Source organism: Oratosquilla oratoria, chromosome 1 (genome assembly GCF_046742065.1).
Source record: "Oratosquilla oratoria isolate Oo_2021 chromosome 1, ASM4674206v1, whole genome shotgun sequence".
Taxonomy (NCBI): domain Eukaryota; kingdom Metazoa; phylum Arthropoda; class Malacostraca; order Stomatopoda; family Squillidae; genus Oratosquilla; species Oratosquilla oratoria.
The window spans coordinates 52,627,660-52,652,807 of record NC_134777.1 but is presented as its reverse complement, the minus strand read 5'-3'; the positions used below and the strand labels follow the sequence as shown (position 1 = coordinate 52,652,807).

The 25,148-nt window shown below is 40.4% G+C and overlaps 1 protein-coding gene across 2 annotated transcripts in view; it reads left to right on the top strand.

The window, feature by feature from the left end:
* The first annotated feature begins 22,556 nt into the window (after nt 1-22,556).
* kel (kelch protein) overlaps nt 22,557-25,148 on the top strand; it is a 104,649-nt gene continuing 102,057 nt past the window's right edge. For both annotated transcript variants that reach the window (XM_076181499.1, XM_076180924.1), the window contains exon 1: nt 22,557-22,709. In XM_076181499.1, the coding sequence (XP_076037614.1) occupies nt 22,672-22,709 (38 nt within the window). In that variant the 5' untranslated portion in view covers nt 22,557-22,671. The remainder of the gene's footprint in view (nt 22,710-25,148) is intronic.

Here is a 25,148-nt window from a genome sequence, read left to right as displayed (position 1 = left end):
GCAGCAGATCCGAGGTGAATACACACACACACACACACACACACACACACACACACACACACACACACACACACACACACACACACACACACACACACACACACACACACACACACATATGTGTGTGTGTGTGTGTGTATGTATATATATTATGTATTATATATAAATATATATATACATATATATATATACATACATATATATATATATATGTATATATATATATATATATATATACATTACTTATTTTTTTATTTTATTTTATTTTATTTTTTTGCGTTAGCAATTGAACACGAGATGCTTTCAGTTATGTAGACCCGGGAGCAGCCAGAGGATAGTGCAGTTATGCTCCAAATCACGTGGTAATTCTTAGATATATTGTGTATTTTCTTCTTTGCTCATTGCACACTGCAATCAGTTCAACTGCCCTAGTTATCTTTTCTTCCAAGTATACCTCTAAAATCCAGATCCTTCGGTAAGATATCAAGATCTACTGCAAGTGTTCTCAACATGGGTTCGCAACAAGTTTCCCATTGGCTAAAGTCCAATACAGGTTGCTGGTAATTACGGTTTCGTTTATACATGTGTAATTTCATTGTAAATTGTCTGTAATGTTAACAATTCTGCTTAATAAGGTTCTCTTAGCTGATGGGGCGTCGTCAACCAGTATCCAGCTAAGATTGGGCAAGGGGAGGATTAGCCCAGAAATGCCATTATAATGTGAACCATCCATTGCAGTGCCATTGTATATTGAGTCTTGATATACTACCATCCTATATTCAATATCAGATGATCTTATGTGGAGAATGTATTACTTCCAAACAAAATTTCCCCATCTCTTTTGACAAATAATTATGACGCTGTGAAATTTAACATTGATGACCGTCTCATCGAGTTAATACTGGAATACTCCTGAATGTTCACAACAATCACGCCAAAGTAAAACTACATACCCGATCGGCAGGGTTGGTTTATCGAATCCTGTAGATATAATCATGACACAAAACATCATGTGTCTACACGGAATTCATAGTAATTTGTCACTAATATCTTATATGTGCTGCGTGAACAAACGATTATAACTTACTGTGGCCTTGGGGCCATTTCATGAAATGCATCTCTTAATATCTGGCTGAGAAGTTAACTTTCGTGCCGAATTCGCGCATGGTATGGAGACTAAAGTACGGGGAAAACTCGCTACGTTACACTCTCTCATAGAGTCTCCTTGTCGGAAATATAACTTCACCTTAATTGGGGTGAAAATATAGCAAGATATGTAGATTATCAATGTAAATGGGAATTAGAGATGAGATGTAGATCAGATTTAATACTCAACCCAAAAAAATCAACAAGTGATGAAAATATTAAAGGATTAAACATAATCTGCATTCTACCTCCACTCCTCCCTTTCCCACCACATTCCAAGGGGTTTTCCACCCTTATAAGGGAGGTAGCCAAAATCAAAGGCATAAATCCACTCCCACCCATTTCATCCCCACATACTCCACTCCCATTCACCATCCCTCCCTCCCTCCCTCTTTTCTTGGCTCCTCCTGGATGACGGATCGTCCCTACATCTCGCCCACTGTCCTGGGTCAGAAGCAATGCAGGAAGACACAGCACATCCACAGCAATGCCGCATCATTTGATAGGCGAGCTCCCCTCTCCGTTCCCTCATGCAGAAAAAGAGAAAGACGGGGAGAAATCCCTTCGGGCTGCGTCAAAATATCATTCAAACGCACTCCCTCACCCCCATCCCCACCCACTCCCTTCCATGCATCACAGCATCATCCATACACAACCAACATCCACTCAGTCCTATCTTCTGTTTTCTCCCTTCCTTCCTCAACAGACATCCCCCTCTTTCCCAACGCCCCTTTTACCCCATCCATCCATCTCATCCTTGGTCGCCCCCTCATGTTCACTCTTTCCACCTCTGCCTTCCACATTTCTTTTACTAATATTTCTTCACTCATTCTTTCCATGTGTCCAAACCATCTCAATACTCTTTCATCAACCCTATCTCCCAACTCCCTTTGCACACCCGTTCTCCTCCTCATTTTTCACTCTCTCCAGCCTAATAACTACTACCATTTTTCTCAGGCATTTCATCTGAAACACATTCAAACTCCTCCTCTCTTATGTTCCATGTTTCTGTCCCATACAGTGCTGTCGGCACAATCACTCCTTCATACAATCTCCTCTTAGCATCCATTCCCAAATGTCTATTTCTAATTACACTTTTTAATCCCCCAAGGCATTTACTTACTTCTTTCAATCTGCATTCTACCTCCACTCCTCCCTTTCCCACCACATTCGCCCCCAAGTATTTAAAGTTGTCTACTTCCTCCAGTCTTTCTACCTTAATACTCGCTTCCAATTTGCTGCCATCCAATATTCCTGAAGTTGGCGGTCAACTACGCCTAAATGCTATGGTATCGAATCCATTTTCTTTTACAATATTTTCGTATATATGAACTAACAATGATAAATCACTTTCTAAATCGTGAAGTTGATTCTTCTTGAATGCTTTTGGATTTTTTTTATCTCTTACCTTGATTCTATATACTAAACTTTCTAAAATACTAATTTTCATACAACTTGGGTATGCTCAATAGCTGTATCCCAATATTAATCCTAATTCTACAGATACAAATATTTTTTGTGAAATCCAGGTATATTACGTATACATTTTTAACTTCTTGAATGCAGGTGATCCTTTCATAGTGGTGTACGAGTTGAGACAAAAGCGAACGCTTGTAGCAAAATTTAAGTCTTCTCCAAAATTATTATTTTAATCATTATTCATTCACTCTGCAATTTTGATTAGGTGGGAGGTGAGAGCTATTGACCTGTAATATTTTGCTTGACCCTTGATGTACTGGGGTCACCATAGCTTGCTTGAAGGACTATAGTATTTATCCCGTTTCCCATGAGCGGTCCCATAGTATTTGGCGGGGTTTGGCCAATCCATGCTTACAGTTTTTAAATAGTTTGGTATGGAATCCATTGGGATCTGTCGTAGCACCTATACTGATGGAGCTTATGACTACTACTACTTCGTTATGTTGTTTTGTATAGTGTGACAGGCACTATCTGAGACCCTAAAGAACCTATGTGGGTATATAGTGTTTTCCTCCCGTCGAGGTACACTGAATGTATTCTGGTATTTGCTCATGATCATTTCTGCCATTGCACTTGGATCTAAGGTTAGGATTCCGGTCTCATCTGTAAGCCAACCTATATTGGAGACCGTTTTATTTATTTCTAAAGTGAAAAAAGTTTTTCAAATTTTCTTTTATAAGTTTTACTGCTGCCTGTTCTTCCCTTTGATGTTGTCTTTCATGTGATGCAGCTTGGCTTTTATATCAATTATTTGTTTCTTAGTTTTCCTCTTTGTTATGATCTACGATGTCCTCCCAAGCTTTTCCCTATTTTTTTTTTTTTTTCTCATTAGGATTTGTCTATCTCTTGGGATGTGCCATCTAGGCTTTACTGGTCTCACTGGGATTTGTTCCTGACTAATATCACAACACTTGTTTATAAGAGACCTTAAAAAGGTGGCTTCTATATCTAAGTTCTGAAATTGAGTTTGACAGTTTATGTTTTTCAATTCTGTTCTAATTTGGCCACAGTTTTCTCTGCGGCTGTAGAAGTTTACTCGTAGGTCTCCCAGCCTGACAGTTGTGGGGTTTCCCTTTTTTTTTATGTAGATCTTTGCATGTATCAAATTGGGGTCGGATTGGATTGTTTCCCGAGTGACAAGGAGGTGCAATAGGTCTCTGTTGTTGCTGATTTTCAAATCCCGTGTATTGTCCTCCCTAGTTGGTTTCCTGACATATGGTGGGAGGAGGTACTCCTCTATGATGCTTTGGGTTCTAAACTTTTTCTCCTCTGCTTCCCACGTTCATTTTCATGTCTGACCGTGTCAGATGTGAAAAATTGAACTTTCCCATTATTATAAATTTGTTGACTGCTCTGTAAGGTTTGTTAAAGTGCTTTCTATGATGCTTAGGAGCTTACGAACGGTGGCGCTCCATGGTTGCCGAAGCCCAAGAGGATATGGCACGACGGTAAGGTAATTTTGGGGGTGGGTGGGGGGGGGTGTCTGTAGACAACAACGATTTGCACATCCAAACTTTCAATGTACAGGGATATGAGTTCTGTTTTGCCATTGGAGAAATTGCATTGTTCTTTGGTGATTGTTGCTATATTGTTGATCGGATGCACGGCACCTTCTCCATGGCTTCGGTCTATCCTGTCTGATCGTGTAGTTTCTAATGGTTAATTCAGGATGTAGGTGGTCTCCGCTAAGATGTGTTTCTGTTAATGCAAGGAATTGTATATTTTCTTGTTTAGCCATCTCTTCTAACATTGGGATTTTGGTCTGATCTGATTTTGGGTAGATGCCTCTAATATTGCTGTAGAGCAGGGGTCACCATTTTTTGTTCACAGCGGGCCAGATAACTGAAAGAATGACGACCGCTAGCCGCATAACCATTTTGTACAATACATATTTACTCACTGAATATTCTACCATTAAACAGACAGACAGACAGACAGACACACACACACACACACACACACACACACACACACACACACACACACACACACACACACACACACACACACACACACACACACACATATATATATATATATATATATATATATATATATATATGCAATAAAAACACTAGGAGCGTGTGTTCACAAATGCGTAAATAACCACTAGGAAAAAGTAAACTAACGAAGCAGAGCGCTTTCGTGTAATTACATCTTCAGTGCAGATACAAAGAAGGAATTAGATGTAATTACACGAAAGCGCTCTGCTTCGTTAGTTTACTTTTTCCTAGTGGTTATTTACGCATATATATATATATATATATATATATATATATATGTATGTATGTATGTATGTATGTATTGTAACGTAATATTAGATATTACGTCATATGTGTAATTATGTTATAGAATTGTGTTCCTTTGTATTACATAACTATGTTCATATTTCTTGTCTATGTATGTATTGTAACAATGTTAAGCAGTAACGCCCGTCCACTATATGTAATCTTGCCTACGTGCGGAGAAAGGTGCGCACTCTTGTAGAACAAACAGACAAGCGAAATCCTGAATAGTTCGGAGCGCACAGATTTGACAGTTACTAAATAAATAGATTGTTCAAGCGAGTCGAGGGTCTTAAAACTACCCATGTTGACGTGTGTTAACTTACCCTCCTCCCCCTCTTTCACTCACCCGCTCCCTTAACCGGAAGTATCCCGCTTCCGGTCCAATGGTATATAAGCGGTGGAAATCGCTCACTCCTTGTCATTTTCTCACATATTGTTCTCTTGATAAAAACTAGAAGTTTAGATTCATGAGACGATTGGTGTGAAGTGATCACCCTTTTTGCCTACATTACGTGTCTGATATACATTGCATTACTTTATACTTATATTTGTACTTATTACTTATTTTGATGCATGTTCCTGATCTCTTTGTACTTAGATAGTACCATATTGTATACGTATCTTGTGTTTCTTATTTGAACGATAATTTCCATATTCTTATAATCATGTAACGGTCCCATTGACCCTACTGCCCATTCTCTTTTGTGTTGATTGCCTGTAAATATTTTCCATATTAATAATTTCGTTTACTAGTTTTATCGCTAGTTTAATATTCCTTTCCTGGAATCTTCTTTGTTACCTTTACTTCTAGTCTTACGAATTATCTAGGCCCTGACCAGATAGTTCAGTCCTACAGTGGCTTCTAGAAGTGAGCTGGTTCTTAAGCACTTATCCGTTATACGTAACGTCTCTTCACTAACCAGCCCGTCCCGTAACAAAGTGGCGACCCTGCCAGGATATTTTATCAGGTATTTAACACATTCTTTTAGAGATGGATGATATAATTCAAGAATTCGTTCAAAATCCCAAGGTAAGTTTCTTAAAGAAACAAACTAAAGACACTTTGATAGAAATAGGCAAGCACTTTGGAGTAGACATTGATACAAGTTTGCGAAAAAAAAAAATTACTTCAGGAACTCGTTGAAAATCTGATCGAAGATGAGATCTTATCTCCAGAAGAGATTACAGCTATACAAATTCCTTCAAATAGGTTAGAAATAGAGGCACGACTAACCGAACTTAAGATTAAGGAGATTGAATTAAAGGTCAGGAGAGTAGAAATTGAGGAGGAAGCTAAACTGAAACAAATGCAAATTGAGGCAGAACTTAAAGCTAAAGAGGAGGAAGCTAAACTGAAACAAATGCAAATTGAGGCAGAACTTAAAGCTAGAGAGGAGGAAGCTAAACTGAAACAAATGAAAATTGAGGCAGAATTTAAAGCTAGAGAAGAGGAAGCTAAAGTGAAACAAGTAGCTAAAGAGGAGGAAACTAAACTGAAACAAATGCAAATTGAGGCAGAATTTAGAGCTAGAGAAGAGGAAGCTAAAGTGAAACAAATAGAAAGAGAGGACGAAACTAAAATCAAATTGGCAGAATTTAAAGCTAGAGAAGAGGAAGCTAAAGTGAAACAAGTAGAGTTAGAATTAAAGAAGACAGAAGTAGAAGCTAGGATTGTTGATAGACAACCCGTAGTTCAGGAAGGTCATATAGATATTTCCAAGTATGTAAAACTTCTACCCCAATTTTCAGAAGGAGAGCCAGAAATTTTCTTTCTTCAGTGGGAAAAATTGGCGCAACAGTTACAAATCCCTAAAGAAAATTGGCCATTAATCATTCAAACACAATTTAAGGGTAAGGCTCAGCAAATTTATACTTCTCTTTCAGAAGCAGAAAGCGAGTATGAAAATATGAAAGCTTGTATTTTAAAAGCTTATGAACTAATACCAGAGGCCTATAGACAGAAATTCCGTAATTATAGGAAAACACCTCAGTTAACATATGTAGAATATGCGGCTCAACAAGAGAGGTTATTCAATAGGTGGTGTTTGGCTAGTGAAACAGACACCTTAGATAGACTTAAACAGTTGATTTTATTGGAGCAGTTTAAGAATACCTTAGAGACAGATCTTAGGATTTTTATAGATGATCATGTTCCCGAAACTTTAACTAAAGCTGCTGTATTGGCTGATGAGTTCACACTAAATCATAAACCTAAGTCAAGACAAATGGAATCCCAAAAGTCAAAGTCATATATTCCAGATTCAACAAAATACTCTGATCCTTGGTCCCCAAAGAAACACTTTGAAAATCAGTCTAGCCCATCACATTTCAGTTACAGGTCTGATTTCAATCAATATCCTCCAAACCAACCTTGGCAAAGAATGGACAGGTTTAAGACTAATCCCCCTGTAACTTGTTCATATTGTAAACAGGCTGGCCATCACATTTCTAATTGCAGAAAGAGACTGACTCCCTCATTCTCCAATAAGACACCAACTCTTGTAAGTAATATAAAATCAGACGATTCAAAATCCTCTATTCAGGATACACTACCAAAGAAGCCGGTATTGTCAAGTAATGTAGAACCCCCCTCATCAGATCATGATCCTTGTTTCAAACCATTTGTATCTTCAGGAAACTATATCTCATAGTAGTAGTTCACAACAATATCCTATTTCCATACTCCGAGACACAGGAGCAAAGCAAAGTCTGATTTTAAATTCTGTCTTGCAGAATCTGGGTGAGTCATATACAGGTTATGATATATTGATAGAAGGAGTTGGAGGAATTGTAAAATGTCCATTACATAATGTTTTCTTGCGGTCTGATTTAACAACCGGAATGGTTAAAGTAGCAGTAGTAGACTCTCTTCCCATAGTAGGAATATCCTTATTGTTGGCCAATGACATCGCTGGAAGCAAAGTCATTTCTCCCTTAATAACAAATAACCCTAAGACCTCAGTAGAACCTTCAGATAACTTACAGTTGTTTCCCGCTTGTGCTGTAACCAGATCTCAGTACAAGAAATCTGAAGAGACCTATAATTTAGAATCCCTATTCTCCCAAACTGACCCATCTTCTTCTTCACCAGTTTCTCTATCTAGAGCAGAATTAATCAAAGAACAGAAGTCAGATCATTCTCTTAAAAATTTGTACGAGATTGTTTCATCTCCAGAAGAAGTTGAAAATATGTCACGAGGTTTCTATATAGAAAACGGAGTCCTAATGCGAAAATGGAAAGCATCCACCGCAACCGCTGACCAGCCATGGCAAGTAAGGAATCAAATAGTCCTCCCTCTTGGTTTCAGGAATAATGTTCTAAGATTGGCTCATGATACTCCCTTAGCAGGTCACTTAGGGGTAAGAAAGACCTTGTTCAACATAACCCAACATTTCCATTGGCCCACGGTTGTCAAAGATGTTGCCCAATATTGTAAAACATGTCATACATGTCAACTTGTAGGTAAGCCCAACCAGAAAATTGTAGAAGCTCCACTCCATCCCATTCCTGTAATGGAAGAGCCATTTAAAAAAGTTCTTATTGACTGTGTAGGACCTTTACCTCCTTCAAGTAAAGGAAATCAGTACATTCTCACAATCATGTGTATGAGCACTCGTTTTCCAGAAGCAATTCCTTTGAAAAATATTAAAGCTCAAAACATAATCAGAGAAATGTTGAAATATTTCACTATGGTAGGATTTCCCAAGAACATTCAAAGTGATCAAGGAAGTAATTTTCTTTCCAACAAGTTTAGAGAAACTCTTGTAACACTAGGTATAAATCATGTAACTTCCTCCGCCTATCATCCTCAATCACAAGGTGCTCTAGAGCGCTTTCACCAAACGCTCAAGACAATGTTAAGAATCTTCTGTGCTGAGAACACTCGAAATTGGGAAGACGGACTCCCCTTTTTGTTGTTCGCCACCCGAACAATAATTCAAGAAATTATTGGATTCAGCCCGTCAGAATTAGTCTTCGGTCATGAAGTCCGTGGCCCCCTAAAGATACTTCATGAACAATGGATGAAAGAAGAACCACCAGTTCCTTCTTTGAAATACGTGTCCCAGGTCACCGAGAAGTTGTTAGAAGCTTGGAAGTTGGCAAGAGAGAACTTGACGAATGCTCAACGAGTAATGAAAGGTCGGTATGATAAAAATTCTAAACTTAGAACTTTCTCTCCAGGAGATCAAGTGTTACTTTATCTTCCCATACCAGGAGATCCATTGCAGGCTAAATACAAAGGACCCTATGAAGTCTTGTCCAGAGCCAGTGATCTCAACTACATAATCAAAACTCCAGACAGAAGAAAGAGTTCCCGTCTCTGTCACATAAATACCTTAAAACCTTATCATTCCAGAGATCCAATTCCAATTTGCAGCTCTACCACAATAGAATCGGAAGAGCCTCCTGATAACCTGCCTAATCCTCCTGAGATTCCCTTGGAAAACTCTCAGATACTACAAAATCTTCAGATAAAAGTAGGACACTTATCTGAGAAACAAGATGTAGCAGAACCATTGACTGACCTGTTGAGAAAAGACCACGACTTCGTGTGGACACCTACCTGTGAGACGGACTTCAAAAACCTGAAGTCCCTTCTCACTAACGCACCAGTTCTAAGGGCACCCGATTTCCAACGACCCTTTCTTCTGCAAGTCGACGCCAGCGACACCGGTATCGGTGCCGCCCTCTTGCAAGAACACAATGAAGTTCTTCACGCTATCGCCTACTACAGCACGAAGCTGTCCCCTGCGCAGAAGAACTACTCAACAATTGAGAAGGAGACGCTCGCTTTGGTCCAGGCCCTTATCCACTTCGAAGTCTACCTGGGTTCCTCAACTACCATTCAAGTATATTCGGATCACAACCCCTTAAAGTTCCTACAGACTATGAAAAACAAGAATCCGAGACTTACACGTTGGAGTTTATTTCTCCAACCCTTTAATCTAACAATTCATCACATTAAAGGCGTCTTTAATGTTTTAGCCGACGTCCTTTCTAGAACATAGCTTTTCAACAGAAAGTGAAAAGCTTTCCCAAACGGTGGAGGTGTAACGTAATATTAGATATTACGTCATATGTGTAATTATGTTATAGAATTGTGTTCCTTTGTATTACATAACTATGTTCATATTTCTTGTCTATGTATGTATTGTAACAATGTTAAGCAGTAACGCACGTCCACTATATGTAATCTTGCCTACGTGCGGAGAAAGGTGCGCACTCTTGTAGAACAAACAGACAAGCGAAATCCTGAATAGTTCGGAGCGCACAGATTTGACAGTTACTAAATAAATAGATTGTTCAAGCGAGTCGAGGGTCTTAAAACTACCCATGTTGACGTGTGTTAACTTACGCTCCTCCAGCGCTTTCGCTCACCCGCTCCCTTAACCGGAAGTATCCCGCTTCCGGTCCAATGGTATATAAGCGGTGGAAATCGCTCACTCCTGGTCATTTTCTCACATATTGTTCTCTTGATAAAAACTAGAAGTTTAGATTCATGAGACGATTGGTGTGAAGTGATCACCCTTTTTGCCTACATTACGTGTCTGATATACATTGCATTACTTTATACTTATATTTGTACTTATTACTTATTTTGATGCATGTTCCTGATCTCTTTGTACTTAGATAGTACCATATTGTATACGTATCTTGTGTTTCTTATTTGAACGATAATTTCCATATTCTTATAATCATGTAACGGTCCCATTGACCCTACTGCCCATTCTCTTTTGTGTTGATTGCCTGTAAATATTTTCCATATTAATAATTTCGTTTACTAGTTTTATCGCTAGTTTAATATTCCTTTCCTGGAATCTTCTTTGTTACCTTTACTTCTAGTCTTACGAATTATCTAGGCCCTGACCAGATAGTTCAGTCCTACAGTGGCTTCTAGAAGTGAGCTGGTTCTTAAGCACTTATCCGTTATACGTAACGTCTCTTCACTAACCAGCCCCGTCCCGTAACAGTATGTATATATGTATGTATGTATGTATGTATATATGTATGTATGTATGTATGTATGTATGTATGTATGTATATATGTATGTATGTATAATAAAATAAAAATAAATGACATGCACAATGCGGCAGTGGGCCTGATGAAATTATATCGCGAACAGGATCCGGCCCATGGGCAGCAGTTTGATAACGCCTGCTGTAGAGGGACCTCCCTCGGTCCCACTCTGCTCCATCTCTCCTCTCTATTTAGCCTCTGCAAGATGGATTCCAGTTTCCTCTCTCCCCATTACATTTTTTCGATTTGTCTCATCCCCAAAAGATCTTGTTTGACCTTATCATCTTACTCTGCTGGTTACAACCGATCAATTTGTCGTGATCTGAGGGATCTTATCGCCCCTGTGTAGTTTTATTGGGGATCCCTAACCGATGTGTGGTATTTGGTGATTTGTGATATACTTGCCTAAGGTTTGATTCTTTTAGTTCTTGTAATGTGAGGGAAGGAACAGTTTGTTTTGTAGCATTTGTTCTTTCTGAGTAATTTTTGGCATGTCGAAGGATTGTAGAACTGTTGGTCCCAGAACCACGGGGGCTAAAACACACTTCACAGTATTGGCCAGTAGCTGCATTGAAGTCGCCCAAAACAATGCATATGTCTCGTGGCGGGCACTGGTCAACTATAGACTCAAGTTTGGCATAGAACACCTTCTCTTTAAGGTTATATACCTCAGTAGGAGCATATACGGCATGCAATAACAGAGACGAAGCTCAGTGTCTGTTCAGCCTTACCAGTATCATACGCTCATCAACCCGAGTAATCTTTACAACGGCGTGCTCTAGTCAGCTAAAAATACCTACCGCTATTCCCACGCGGTGGGTCCTATCGGTTTGGTCCGACCAGAAGTAGATGCAACCCTCACTGCTGATTTCGCCGCTGGTTGGTCCTCTTATGAGAGAACCACTGTATCCAACCTATGTATACGCACCCACCACCTTAACACTACAGAATGACTGCCGCGGACCGTGCGGTGTCGGCCCAGTCGATTTGCCTCTCCGAGTAAAGAGGGGGCACCCGTTCCAGCCTGAGTAGAGGACCAAAGAGGCGTGATGCTAGTCCCAGGGAGGCACCTCAGTGCAACCATAGCACTGAAACATCACTCAGCCTCCAGGACTCTCATCTCCAAATTCTACAAGGATGTCACGCATGGCAAACGGGGTTGGATGGCCATTGACTTAAGAGTTCATCTGTCCTCTCTTGATGTTTTTTTCTCCTCCATCTGGGTGTCCAACACACTCTCCTCACTGGCAGGTCACCAACGGGGAAGCCGGTTTAGTCGCCGACAGTCCGATCATGCGGCAGGTAATACTAGGTTACATGGTATCAATATAAGGACAACCGCCTCACCTGACACACAGGCAAGGCCCAAGGCTTTATATAGTACAATTACTGGGAGAGACTATCGCACCTCAGCCTCTATTCCTTCCAAAGATTTAAGGTTTATAATCCTTATACGAGTAGAAAGCACTGGAAGGATGAGTAGCAAATACGGTAACCTATCCGAGAGTTGACACCTTGACGTGGCGGATAGGCTTGAGAATCTTAATGATTACAAAAGCTATGTCGACAGAGAGGAAATCTCTACAGGGTCACCCAAATTGAACAGGTTTTGTAAGAAAGATCAGACAAAGAGCAGCTCACACACACAGCCGCAGGACCCACTGCTAACTGGCACGTCCCTGATGGCGAACAGGGAAATTCCTCATAGATACATGGGGTACCGTCATAATGACGGTATGGACCATTGGGTATCTTATGGATGGATTCACCGAATATGATGAATGAGGTGACACCAGAGAAATATCTCACCAGAAACCAGTTGGCATGGAGGTGAGATTACTATCAAAAACCCCTTCGTGGTAACCAAGAATAGTACAACCAAAACAAAATCGGGCGTTCCTGTTGGATCATCGTCTCCTAAAGGTCCAACCGCATTGCCTCGTGTGCTCGCGGGCAGTGTGCCACCGAATATGAGTAAGCACTGTCCAAGCAGAACCAGGTCTTGGACATTAAACATGTAGAAAATGAAGATCTATACCTACAACATAAGAACCCTCTCAGAAGACCACAGGCTGAAGAGTTTAATAGAAGAACTAGACAACATCAAGTGGGACATCGTAGGATTGAGCGAAGTCCGAAGAGCGGAAGAAAAGCTGATACAATTACAAGATGGTCACCACCTGTTCTACTATAGAGATAAGGACAAAGAAAGATCTAGTGGAGTAGGATTCTTGATAAACCGATTGGTTGCTGGTAATGTAGTCAAATTCAATAGTTTATCAGACAGGATAGCTTGGATTGTGATTACGTTGTGTAAGAGGTACAATCTAAAAATAGTTTAGGTTTATGCACCAACTTCACAGAGTTCAGACGATGAAATTGAGTCCTTCTATGATGATTTAAGTCAGGTAATGGATCAAGAAAAAATTATTACACGTTGGTACATTAATGCTAAAGTGGGGAGGAAGATAGGAGATGAGTCGTGCATTGGGAAATTTAGAGTAGGTGAAAGAAAGGACAGAAGCGAGATGTTAGTCAATTTTGCGGATAACTACATGAGGATAATGAACACTTTCTTCCAAAAGCGTGTAGGTCGTAAATGGACGTGGAAAAGTCCAAATGGAACAACAAAGAACGAAGTAGACTTCATATTAGGGAATGAGAGTATGAGTGTTAATAATGTTTTGGTCATAAACTCAACATAGGTAGTGACTATAGAATGATAGGTTGCACAGCTAAATTCAGTTTCAGAACCGGGAGAAATAAACTAATTTTAAGAAAGAAAATAAGCCTTACAAAGGTTAAGAATGATAATAAGAAATTTCAGTTAGAAATTAAAAATAGATTCGAAGTTCTAAGAACTAATGAGGACACCGTCGAACATATGAATTTGAATTTAGTGAATATCATTAGGGAATCGGCAGAGAAAGTAGAAAGTACAAAAAGTATCAGAGAAAACAAATACGCCAAAGCTACAAATGACCTAATTAAAAGAAGGACCATGCAGATTAAAAGCAGGAGAGACGAAATAGAAAGAGTAAAACTAAACAAGCTTATCGAAAAAAGACAGAGATCAGAGAAAAGAAAGAGAAACATGGATAAAATAGAGGAAACTATTCGGAAAGGTAAATTTATTAAAGGGACCGAGCGAAGACATGCTTTAGGAAGACAGCAAATGATAGGTTTGAAAGATGGAAATGGAGAAATCGGTAAATGCAGAGACAGAATGGTAAAAAGAGTAGAAAATTATACCAAGAGATTTACTCGTCAAATACTGTAGTTGAGTCAGTAAATTCATCTGTAGACGTTAGTAGTGTACCAGAGATTACAAAGGAAAAAGTAGAAAGACGCATGGAAAGAAGTTCATATTTAGCTCAGTTGTACACCTATTGCTTATGTCAAGAAAGCGTTCCTGAATGGTGGTGCAATGCCATAGTCATTTTGCTTCATAGAAGAGGAGACCAGAAGAACCTTAGTAACTATCGACCGATTAGCTTACTATCAAATCTATATAAATTATTCTCCAAGATCCTTACAAATAGACTAAGTCAAGTTTTAGATGGAAACCAACCGAGAGAACAAGCAGGTTTTAGGAGCGGATATTCGACTTTAGACCATTTACAGACGATGAATCAAATAAATCGAGAAAGCGACAGAATACAATATACCTCTCTGTTTAGCTTTTGTAGATTACGGGAAGGCCTTTGACTCTGTAGAACAAATAGCAATATTAAACTCGCTACGCAAGCAGGGTACAAACGAACAGATCGTAGGAGTTTTAGAAAATATTTATGCGAAATATACCGCTATAATTCGACTACGTAAAGATATAGGAAAAGCCAAGATCTAGTCATTTCATCCAAATTGTTTGGAAGAGATTTTCAGAGGGTTAAGTTGAGAAGAGAAAGGTTTGAAGATTGGTGGCGAATATTTGAACCACATGATTTGCGGATGACATTGTTATTTCAGAAAGAGCAGAAGACTTGCAAGATATGCTGAGTGATCTGAACAAGGAAAGGCTCAAAGTAGGTTTAGAAATGAATAAGAGTAAAACCAAAGTAATGTTTAACACGAAGGTTCAAAGTAGAGAGATTATTATTGAAGGTAAGAGTTTTGAAGAAGTTGAAGAGCATAATAATTTAGGCCAGATCGTGAACATAACAAAAGATCATGATAATGAAATAAAAAGACGTATTACAATTAGTTGGAAAGTGTTTGGTAAGCATAATAAAATCCTGGGAAGCTCTTTTCCTTTATTTTTGAAACGTAAATTTTACAATTAGTGCATTCTGCCAGTAGTAATCGACGGGTGGGAGACTTGGAAACTGACGAAGGCGATGGAAACAAAGCTAAGGACTGCACAGAGGAGAATGGAGAGATCAATGATGGGAATAACGCTGAGAGACCGAAAGAAAGCAAGTTGGGTGAGAGAGCAGACTAGAGTGAAAAATATTGTGGAGGCGGTAAAAGAGAGGAAGTGGAATTGGACAGGTAATTTAATGCGAACGACTGATGAGCGATGGAGCAAGTGTGTTACCGAGTGGACGCCGCGAGATGGAAGCGAGGAAGAGGGAGACCAGACAGGTGGAGAGACGAGATTGAGGAGTTTGCAGGAATGACAAGGCAGAGGTTGGCGCGGTCGTGTGAATCATGGAATGCTATGAAGGAGGCCTTTGTTCAGCAGTGGACTCAGGATGGCTGATTTGATTGATTGACGGGGATAACAGCCAACCACTACTCTGGAAGAGGAAAGCTGTGCGACATCCAGGGCAAACTGGGTGACAAAATAAGTAAATAAAATAAATGAATAAATAAACAAAATAAACAATAATGATAATAAAAAGTCGTTAAAAGGCAGAATGTATTAACTAAAAAAAATGCTATTCTATTTTTGCACCTTTGGTATCTGTGGAATCAGCAGAGAGACGATCATGGTTTCTGTTATACTATTATATCGGGGTCTCAATAGGCAATCTTCATTAACTATACTTGTCTTCTACATTATTAGAAGGCATTGACTATTTGCTTAACATTTTGTGGGAATCAAACGCCATAAAGCAACAGTTCGCATGCCCATTCTCAGGTGTGCAAAACTACAAGATGCAGATATAAATAGAAAAAAGCGGTCAAACCTCTACCATATATATTTTTTTTTTGTCAAGACAAGAATTTTGGAGTTATTGCGTTTTGATTTTTTTACGGCGGCACTGCACTATAATTTCTCCACCCGGAATAGCACAAGGCTCTAATTGACTGCCATGAATCCTCAAAAACGCAACTGGAATAAACACAATCCTTTAAAAGGAAACTGGACACATGAGTGTCTAATGAACCACTAATTCCGGATTACCCCTCCAACTACCGTAACACCTCAGAAATGATCCGAAAAGAGGATTTAAATGCAGGACACCCTGGAAGTGTCGTGGTTGTGTTCGGCCGGACAAGCCAGGGAAATGAAAATCACAATAACACTCTAAGGCGCACAATATTTAATGAATACTAGGCTCGGAGGTCACGGACGAGGGTTCGTAGAGGGAAGGTTCGGAGTATGAGCCTCTTCAAGTGTCGTGGGCCGAGAGTGAAGAGCCACAGGAGAGAACTGGTCCTGAGGTAACTTGCTGGAGAGAGATTCTGCTTGGAGATGTCGTGCCCGGGAGAGAACTAGTTGACTAGCTAGGACAGACCATCTGCTCGCACGGGATCGGTAGTTGTAGGAGGGGAAAAGATGTCTGTATGAAAGTGAAAAGATAGTTGTGTATAAAAGAGGGTGACTGCCACCGGGCGATTAGGGATATTTATTTCGTGGTGTCGTGGCTTTGGAGGGGTGGGCAAGAGACTTGGGGTTGGAGGCTGGGATTAATGTGTAACCGTGAGGTTACTTAGTGATATTTATTCTTCTTATCCTCATCCAACGAAGTAGAAAAGGAGTAGGAGGCTTAGTCGTGGGGAAAGATAGAGAATTTGGAAACATTTTTAGTGGTAGGAGAGAAAATCAGAAATGGAAATAATTTCAGTAGAAGAAAAAGTTTATGTTCATGTTTGTGCATATAGTTGCGTTATTTTTGTTTGCGATATACTTGTGCGTGTATTCTACGTATAGAGGGTTGTTGCCTCCAAGCGTGTTTACTTACAGCCTGACAATTAATGGGCGATATACATTGTTATTATTATATTATCATTATCACTATTATTATCACAATCATTATCACTATTATTATCATTATTATTGTTATTATCACCAGTCAGAGCTGGTGAAGGGATACATTATTGATATGCGCGGCTATAAACGATTTATCGTGTACACCGCACGTGGGAGAGGCGCAGCTGATGAATAGTCTGTACGGTGTGGTCTAGGTGTGATGTGTTGTATTAGGTATTTATGTCTGTCATGTAGTCTTTCTAGGTGTCTTATGTGAAGTTTGTGTTTGTGTTGGTTGAGTGGGCGGATGTTGGAAACTCGGTGTAGGGACTCAGCAGTTCCGAAGTCGTTCCATCGCGAACCCGTGATGAACTTGACAGCTGCATTCTGAACCCTCCCATGGTCGTAGTTGTTAGTGGGACATGTCAACTGGCTCAGTCCCGGGGACTGGCACAGAATCGGTCTGACAAGGGCAAGGTAGAATCAACGTTTGGTGGACAGTGTTGCAGTTTTGAAGCGTTTGGGCCTTCCCAGCACAGCCTTAGCCCTTGCTCTCTGTCTGCGGAAGTGTGGGGTCCAGGTAAGGCCACTATCAGGTGTGCTACCCAGCACACAGGCATGGTCTTTCACTGGGAGAGAACTCGTTGTATCGGTAAGATGCCGTCCTTTTGGCGGCTCAGCGAAGGTCCCCGGAGAGCTTTCCCGAATTTCTGATTGGCTGCTAACTGGAACTGGCCGAGACGTCTTGCTAACTACGGCGAGTATATACACCTAGCTCGAGTTGTGACGGCCAGTCTGGTTTTGACCAGCGGCGCGTCACCACAAGCGGAGTACCTCGGCTCGGCCTGTTACTGGCCAAACTCACATAAGTAACTAAATTAACTGAGGTGTTAACAGCATATGCATTTATCAACCGGTAATTACATCTCATCGACTCCATAAACACCTTTGTCAGGAGTAATTTCCGACATCATGTAACTTTGGAAGTACACGGAAAAAATATTGAGAGCCCTGATCCACTGTCAAATGTCAAACTAAGGTCAAGCTACTTCTACAATTCTGACCTAGCCTCAATCCAACGATTTAATGTTTTCAATATTTGTCTTAGCTTTTCTTATTCCATAAACTGTATCAGTAAAGAGTTTTGTTATTTTTTTCGAATGGCGGTAAATGTAGTGACGTATTCGGTGTGCCGTTACAAAGGTAAAACACGCTGAACACTTAAACCTCACCTCAGTCACAGACAATAATCACCCTTAGAGTATTGAGTCTGTCCGAGGTCGTCGTATTTCCAATTATACGAGAAGGTATAGTTCTTCATGTCCAGATGATTTTCCCAATCTTGCTGCAGACTCATTAAGCTAATTCCAAAAAAATTATTACCCTTGTCGGAAAAAATATCCCATTTGCACTTGGTGCTTTTTGTGTTTGAATTTTCCAACTATGTCATTTGGTTCTTCTGTTTGGAGATGTATACGACATTTACTTGCCAGGACATTTTGTCTACTTAGTGTCTAGTGTGGTGACGCTGCGCTGGTCAAAAACAGACTGGCCGTCACACTATTTCTAGGAAATTTGGGAATAATATTCCCACGGGCTTTTTTGGCTAGCCCGTTTGGAGGGTGATTCGATGTATGAGAGTGTGTGGCTTTGGCCACGCCCACTCATACATCTACTAGATGTGCATACTTATGTGATATATGTATGCACATCACGGTGAATGTACCCTAACATTATCAATGTGTATACATATAATGATAATAATAATGAAAATCATGAAAAATATTTAAAGGGGGGGCTGACACTCCACCAGCCGACGCAGTTCATATTCGCTAAGGTGGCTGCATAGGCGGCGCACAAGACCCTCAGATGTTGTCGGAGGCCCTCTCCTCAGAAAAGCAGTTGCGGGGCAATGCTGGAGGTAATGCTTGAGGGTGGCTACAATGGTGGCATCTTCTTTCTTCAGATGTTGGATTTCTTTTGATCTGCCAGAAACAACGGTCCTCCAGCCGCAGACGGAAGAGCAGAGTTTCCACTTTTGTAGGTGTGGAGCGAGGAACTACAAGGGGCTCGTAGTCTGTGACTGTCCTGTACCACCTCGCCCCTTCTGATACCTCTGCCTCCAGTCTGTGCTGAAGGAACCGTTGTACCTGGTTGAGAGCCCTGGTGCGTATGCGCAATTGATTTCTGCGAAGAGGGACGACAACATCGACTTTGGGTCTTTGGCGCGCCGCTTCTGCTGCGGCATCGGCTAGCTCGTTTCCTGGGACGCCTACATGGCTCGGCACCAAGTTGAGCGTAACACTCCTGCCTTGCTGATGTAGCTTCAGCAGGAGTGCTAGGATGGAGGTCAGTAGGCGTACATTGTCGCTGGGCTGTGTCGTATCCAAGCTGCCTAGCAGAGACTGGGAGTCCGTGTGGATCACCACAGGACCAGTTCTAGATATTAGAGCATGCTCTAACGCTCCTTGGACAGCTATGCCCTCAGCTTGGAGAGTGGATGCATGATCAGATACTCTCCTGCCAAAGGTCAAACCATCAGTTACAAAAGCAGCCCCCGCACTATGAGGCCTGTTGGGGTCCACGGAGCCATCCGTATAATAGACCGCCATTCCAGGTCTCGACAGTGCGCGGATGCCTTGTAGGGCCTGCGCTCGTACTCTTTCCTGGTCACATAACTTCTTCTTACTGGGAAGCTTAGTGACAACGAAGGTTGCAGGTATCGACAGCCATGGAGATGAAGACTTGAACTCTGAGTGAACAGAGTCCGTACCCTTCTCAAGGAGAGCACTGGTGAGCTTGAAGGAGTCCAGGAGTCTAGCCGCTTGAGATAGCCAGGCACCGCTGTGGATGAGATTATCCACCCGTCCCAGAGCTATCACAAGGCTCTGACTCAGCTCAGTTATCCTGGGGCTCTGGACTATCTTGGCAAGTAAGTCAACCTCCAGCCTTCTGACCCGTGATGCTAATGAAGGCAATGAAGCCTCTATCTGGAGGTTAACAGTCTTGGTCCAAGGTTGAGCTCCTAGGATAGTCCTTGCTACGGCATTTTCGCAAGGCTCTAGGTCTTGCCGTCACACAACTCGAGCTAGGCCTATATACTCGCCGAAGTTAGCAAAATGTCTCGGCCGGCTCCAGCCAGCAATCAGAAACTCGGGAAAGCTCTCCGGGGGCCTCGCTGAGCCGCCAGGCTCCTTTAACAGGACGGCGTCTTGCCGAGCACAAGTTCTCTCCAGCAAGTCGCCTCGGGCACAGTTCTCTCCAGCAAGTCGTCTCGGGCACAGTTCTCGCCAGCAAGTCGCCTCGGGCACAGTTCTCTCCAGCAAGTCGTCTCGGGCACAGTTCTCTCCATCAAGTCGTCTCGGGCACAGTTCTCTCCAGCAAATCGCCTCGGGCACAGTTCTCTCCAGCAAGTCGCCTCGGGCACAGTTCTCTCCAGCAAGTCGCCTCGGGCACAGTTCTCTCCAGCAAGTCGCCTCGGGCACAGTTCTCTCCCGCAAGTCGTCTCGGGCACAGTTCTCTCCAGCAAGTCGCCTCGGGCACAGTTCTCTCCAGCAAGTAATCTCGGGCACAGTTCTCTCCAGCAAGTCGCCTCGGGCACAGTTCTCTCCAGCAAGTCGCCTCAGGCACAGTTCTCTCCAGCAAGTCGCCTCGGGCACGACATCCACAAGCTTCAAGTGGCCCTTCGCACTTAGCCCACGACACTTGAAGGCCTTCACCCTGAACCTTCCCTCCTGTGGCCCTTCGCTCTCAGCCCACGACTCTTGAAGAGGCCTTCACTCCAGACCTTCCCTCTACAAGCCCTCGTCCGTGACCTCCGAGCCTATAAGTCAGCGCAAGGAGAAATGACCGATAAGTCGGGGCTAGGAGATTTCCCGGTGTTGCCACACATGGGCATCCATGGCGAGAACGTGCGTGTGGATGCAATGTTTTCTGAATGCAGTGTGAGGGGGGCGGGGCCAGAGATTAGATGTAGCGGCAACGTCGCTCTCTCTTTTCCATATGCCATATCTAGACTCGAAGAAACGAAACCTTTGTATAGAAAACATTGCTTTGATTTTTACCTCAGTGGTGGTGTGTGGCAAAAATTATAATATAATCATATGTGGCAACATTATAAAATCATAAAATAGAATTATAAAATAAAATAAAATTATGAAATAATTAGATGTGGCACCACATGGGAACTCCCAGTGCTCCGCCCTAACGGCCAGTTCTCAGTGCAACGGGTATAGTATTCCTGTGTGCCTTAGTGTTATTGTGAGTTTCATTTCCCTGGCTTATCCGAACCTAACCCCAACACTAGACAGATGTTATCCAAACCGTGCAACATTTTGTACCCTCGGATGACATCTGTTCTTTGTCTTCTGAACTTCAGGGGTTAACCTGAACATGAACGTGTTGCATTAGTTTACATACTGCATTTGCTTGCTATCATTTATATTTTATTTTGTTCCAAGTTGATTATTTCTATACTCAATAAAATTGATTACACAACTCAGTTTATGACATGTACAAATGTACTGATCATATGGGAACAACCAATTACCACCCATATATTCTAATGTGTAAATACATAGTACATTCTACATACACCAACGGCTTTTCCACCTTACAAGGAAGGTAGCCAAAAACAAAGGCATAAAATCCACTCCCACCTTTTCTATCCCCACATAATCCACTCCCATTCTCCTCCCTTCCTTTTATCTTGGCTCTTTCTGAATACTATGAGTAATATTTCCAAGGTACACATAAAATATTCTTACTCGCCCATTTTTGACATTCCCTGGTTTTAAGAAAGATCTCTTCAAACTTGACGCTCCAGTACAGAGCCATCTCTTGGTACACTTCTAAATCAGTAGCAAGGCTACCAACCTCGTTTGTACATGAGATGAATTGGCCGGAGACTATTGAGATTTTTAATTTATTATGATTTAAAGATTGTTTAAGATCAGTATTCAGATACCCATTATCTAATTCATTACGATGAACCATATTACCTCCAACTATAGAATAAATGAAAATATACACTGACACGAAAAAAAATCACCTAGAATCTAATCTGGTAATTCTGATATAGAAATATAAAATGTGACATAATTTAGATGATTAAATTCAGAAACGAGAAAAAATCATTGCAATGTACTGCAAAGTATGAGTTTATGGGTATTTGGAGTAGATGAAGATAATTTCTACATATTCCCAGTGTCTGAAGAGCCACTGTTGTTTAATCCTAGTAACTATAAGATTAAGATATATATTCTTAGTATATTACATAACCTTGTTAGGATTCCTTATTATACATCAATCAACCATTTCATCAGGCATATATATTTTGTCATTACTTCTATTTTGAATTCATGTCAACAACACAACCATAAATCTTTTCAGGAATTTTGAAACTTTCTTAAGCACAATTACGTTGCTATTTGCATTTTTTCGAGTTTAACATTAAACATACCCTTGGACTAAAACTTACTGCAGTTGGCGAGCCTGTGTGCCCTAACCAAAACATCACTGCAGGTGTGATGCTATCAACGAGATGAACAAGAAGACAATGCAAATACTTGTGTAAAGTCCAAACCTCATCCTATTCACGATGGAGTCGGACAAGGATAGTTTAGATAGGCAATTTAGGTAAGTACATGTGGAATAAGAATTGGAGAAAAATATTATATTCCTTTGATTTTCGACCGTAGTCGTGATTGTCCAAGTAATGTTTACCATGTCAAAGGCTTGACTTAACAGGAAGAAAAGTTCGTCCACCTGAAATGTAGTCTTTGTTACATAAATCATTATATTCTTTTAATAGGCTTGTGGTTTTATGAATTTGGATATTATTAAATGATCATTCACATGCAATTCGAAGACAACAGTTGTTTGTCCGTTAGTTTTCTTGTCACTGTCATTGATGATTGTTGTTTACCTCAGAATGTAGATTTCGACTTGACGTTTTATAAATAGTGTCATTATTGATAATCTCTTGTGAATTCATTTTGTTCTATATTTCTGTTGGTGGTGGGAGAGCTCATTGTAAATTGTATGACAGACTCAAGATGGACTATATGTGTTCATTGACATTGTTGGGAACTGAAATTCATGTTAATCTGACATTATAATTATTGTCTACACAGATACTATTTATAGGAAATATACATAATAAGTCACAGTTTTCATATTTGTGTTTAGTGTCTAGTTTGAAATCATTGTGGTCATTAATTAAGTTGGCCATCTGGATTTAGTTAAAATTTTTCCAACTTGAGTTTGTAAGAAAGCACTGGTAAAATTTCTTTTTGAAAAGTGTAATGATGGAGAACATGAAGTTATATGTGAAGCATACAAACTTAAATAAAATAGTGATATTATGGGAAAGTAGAAATGAGTGAATGGTTCTTGTCAAATATGGATGGTGGTCCATGATGGAGAACTTGGTACAGTCCACTACGGCTGTGAGGATCGACCTCAGAACTTCACTAAGTAAACTAAGTAAATGCTTATGTGCACATCGTATATTACTAAAAAAAAAAAAAAAAAATCTTTTTTAGAAGTACATACTTATATGGTATAATATTAGAAAATTAAATATTAAATTTGTAAATTAATTATAATACATCCCTGTAATAGGTATTTTTCTTGGAAATCAATATAAATAAATACTTACTAAAAGTTACGCAGAAATGAAGTTGTGTAGACTCCTTTATACGCCATTTTTGTTTTGATAGATTTGGAGGTCTGAGAAGACGATGATGGCCTGATGACCTGTAGAATTACAGGTACTGCATTACTAAATGCATGTTAGGTAGGTAGGTAGGTTAGGTTGAGTTAGAATAGACAAATTTAGCATGCTTTAATTTTTTTGACCTCCGCCTCTACCAAAACAAAGATGGCATCTCAAGTAGTCAAAGCAGCTATGTTTGATTGTTTATAGCTTTTAGCAACTGTTTCCATTATTGATTTCCACCAAGAATAATATATGTAGATGTATTATAGTTTACAAAATTATTATTTAATTTTCTATTACTACATTGCATAGGTGTGCACTTTAAAAAATTACCAAAGTATTAGAGGTGTCATGGAGGAATTAGAGAAGTAATAGAATGAAGAAAGCATACAAAAGAATCAACACAATTGAACAAAATAGGGGCATGTTCAATATCTCATCCCACATAATTCCTTTAATACCCACAGCCCACAAAATTTTAAGCCATCCCTAGTTGCCCTCGAAAATCCCCCAGTAGACATTTGCCCAACCTTCTTATTTTCTTCTTCCTTTTGTTCCTCAATTGTGAACTAATGTCCTTCACCCAGCCAATTGTTTCATTTTATCCTTAACTTTTCCTATTCCCAGACATTAGGTCCACCTTCTCCTTAACCTTTCCTAATATTCAGTTAACCCCCTGCCTTCCTACATTGGCTCTTGCAATGAATTGTAGGCTGGCAAAATATTGTAAGGCCAATGGATGGGCATTTGTCAACAACTGGGATTGCTTTTATGGTAAGAATCATCTCTATAAAAGGAACGGGGTGCACTTGTCCCCCAGAGGATTGCGGCACCTTGCTGAATCCCTTGAGCGAGAAGTAGGCATCCTACAGGATTTTTTCGGGTAGATTATGTGGGAGTAAGGGGGGAAGTATCGGAATATAGTTTAGGCAATAGAAGCAGCTCAGAGAGGGACTGTGAAAATAATCACCAAAGCAGGTGGAGGGAGGATAAATTGATAGTTTACTATACAAATAGCAGAAGCGTAATAAACAAAATTAATTTGCTCTGAGGTAAAGCATGCATAGAGAATTTTGATATTATAGCTATTACTGAATCCTGGATCAACATGGCTGATAAACATTTCCTTACGGAAATCAAAACGGAAGGATATAAGTTTTTTCATAAGGACAAGGTTGGCAGGTGTGGGGAAGGAGTATCATTTTTTGTTAAAAATACAATAAACTCTATTATCAACAATTTGATTAAGGAAGAGGACAGTACAGAATCTATTTGGGTGGAGATTATAGGCAAGAATAAGATAGTTATTATTGGTGTCCTGTATAGACCTCCTAACCTCAGCATTGAGCAGACTG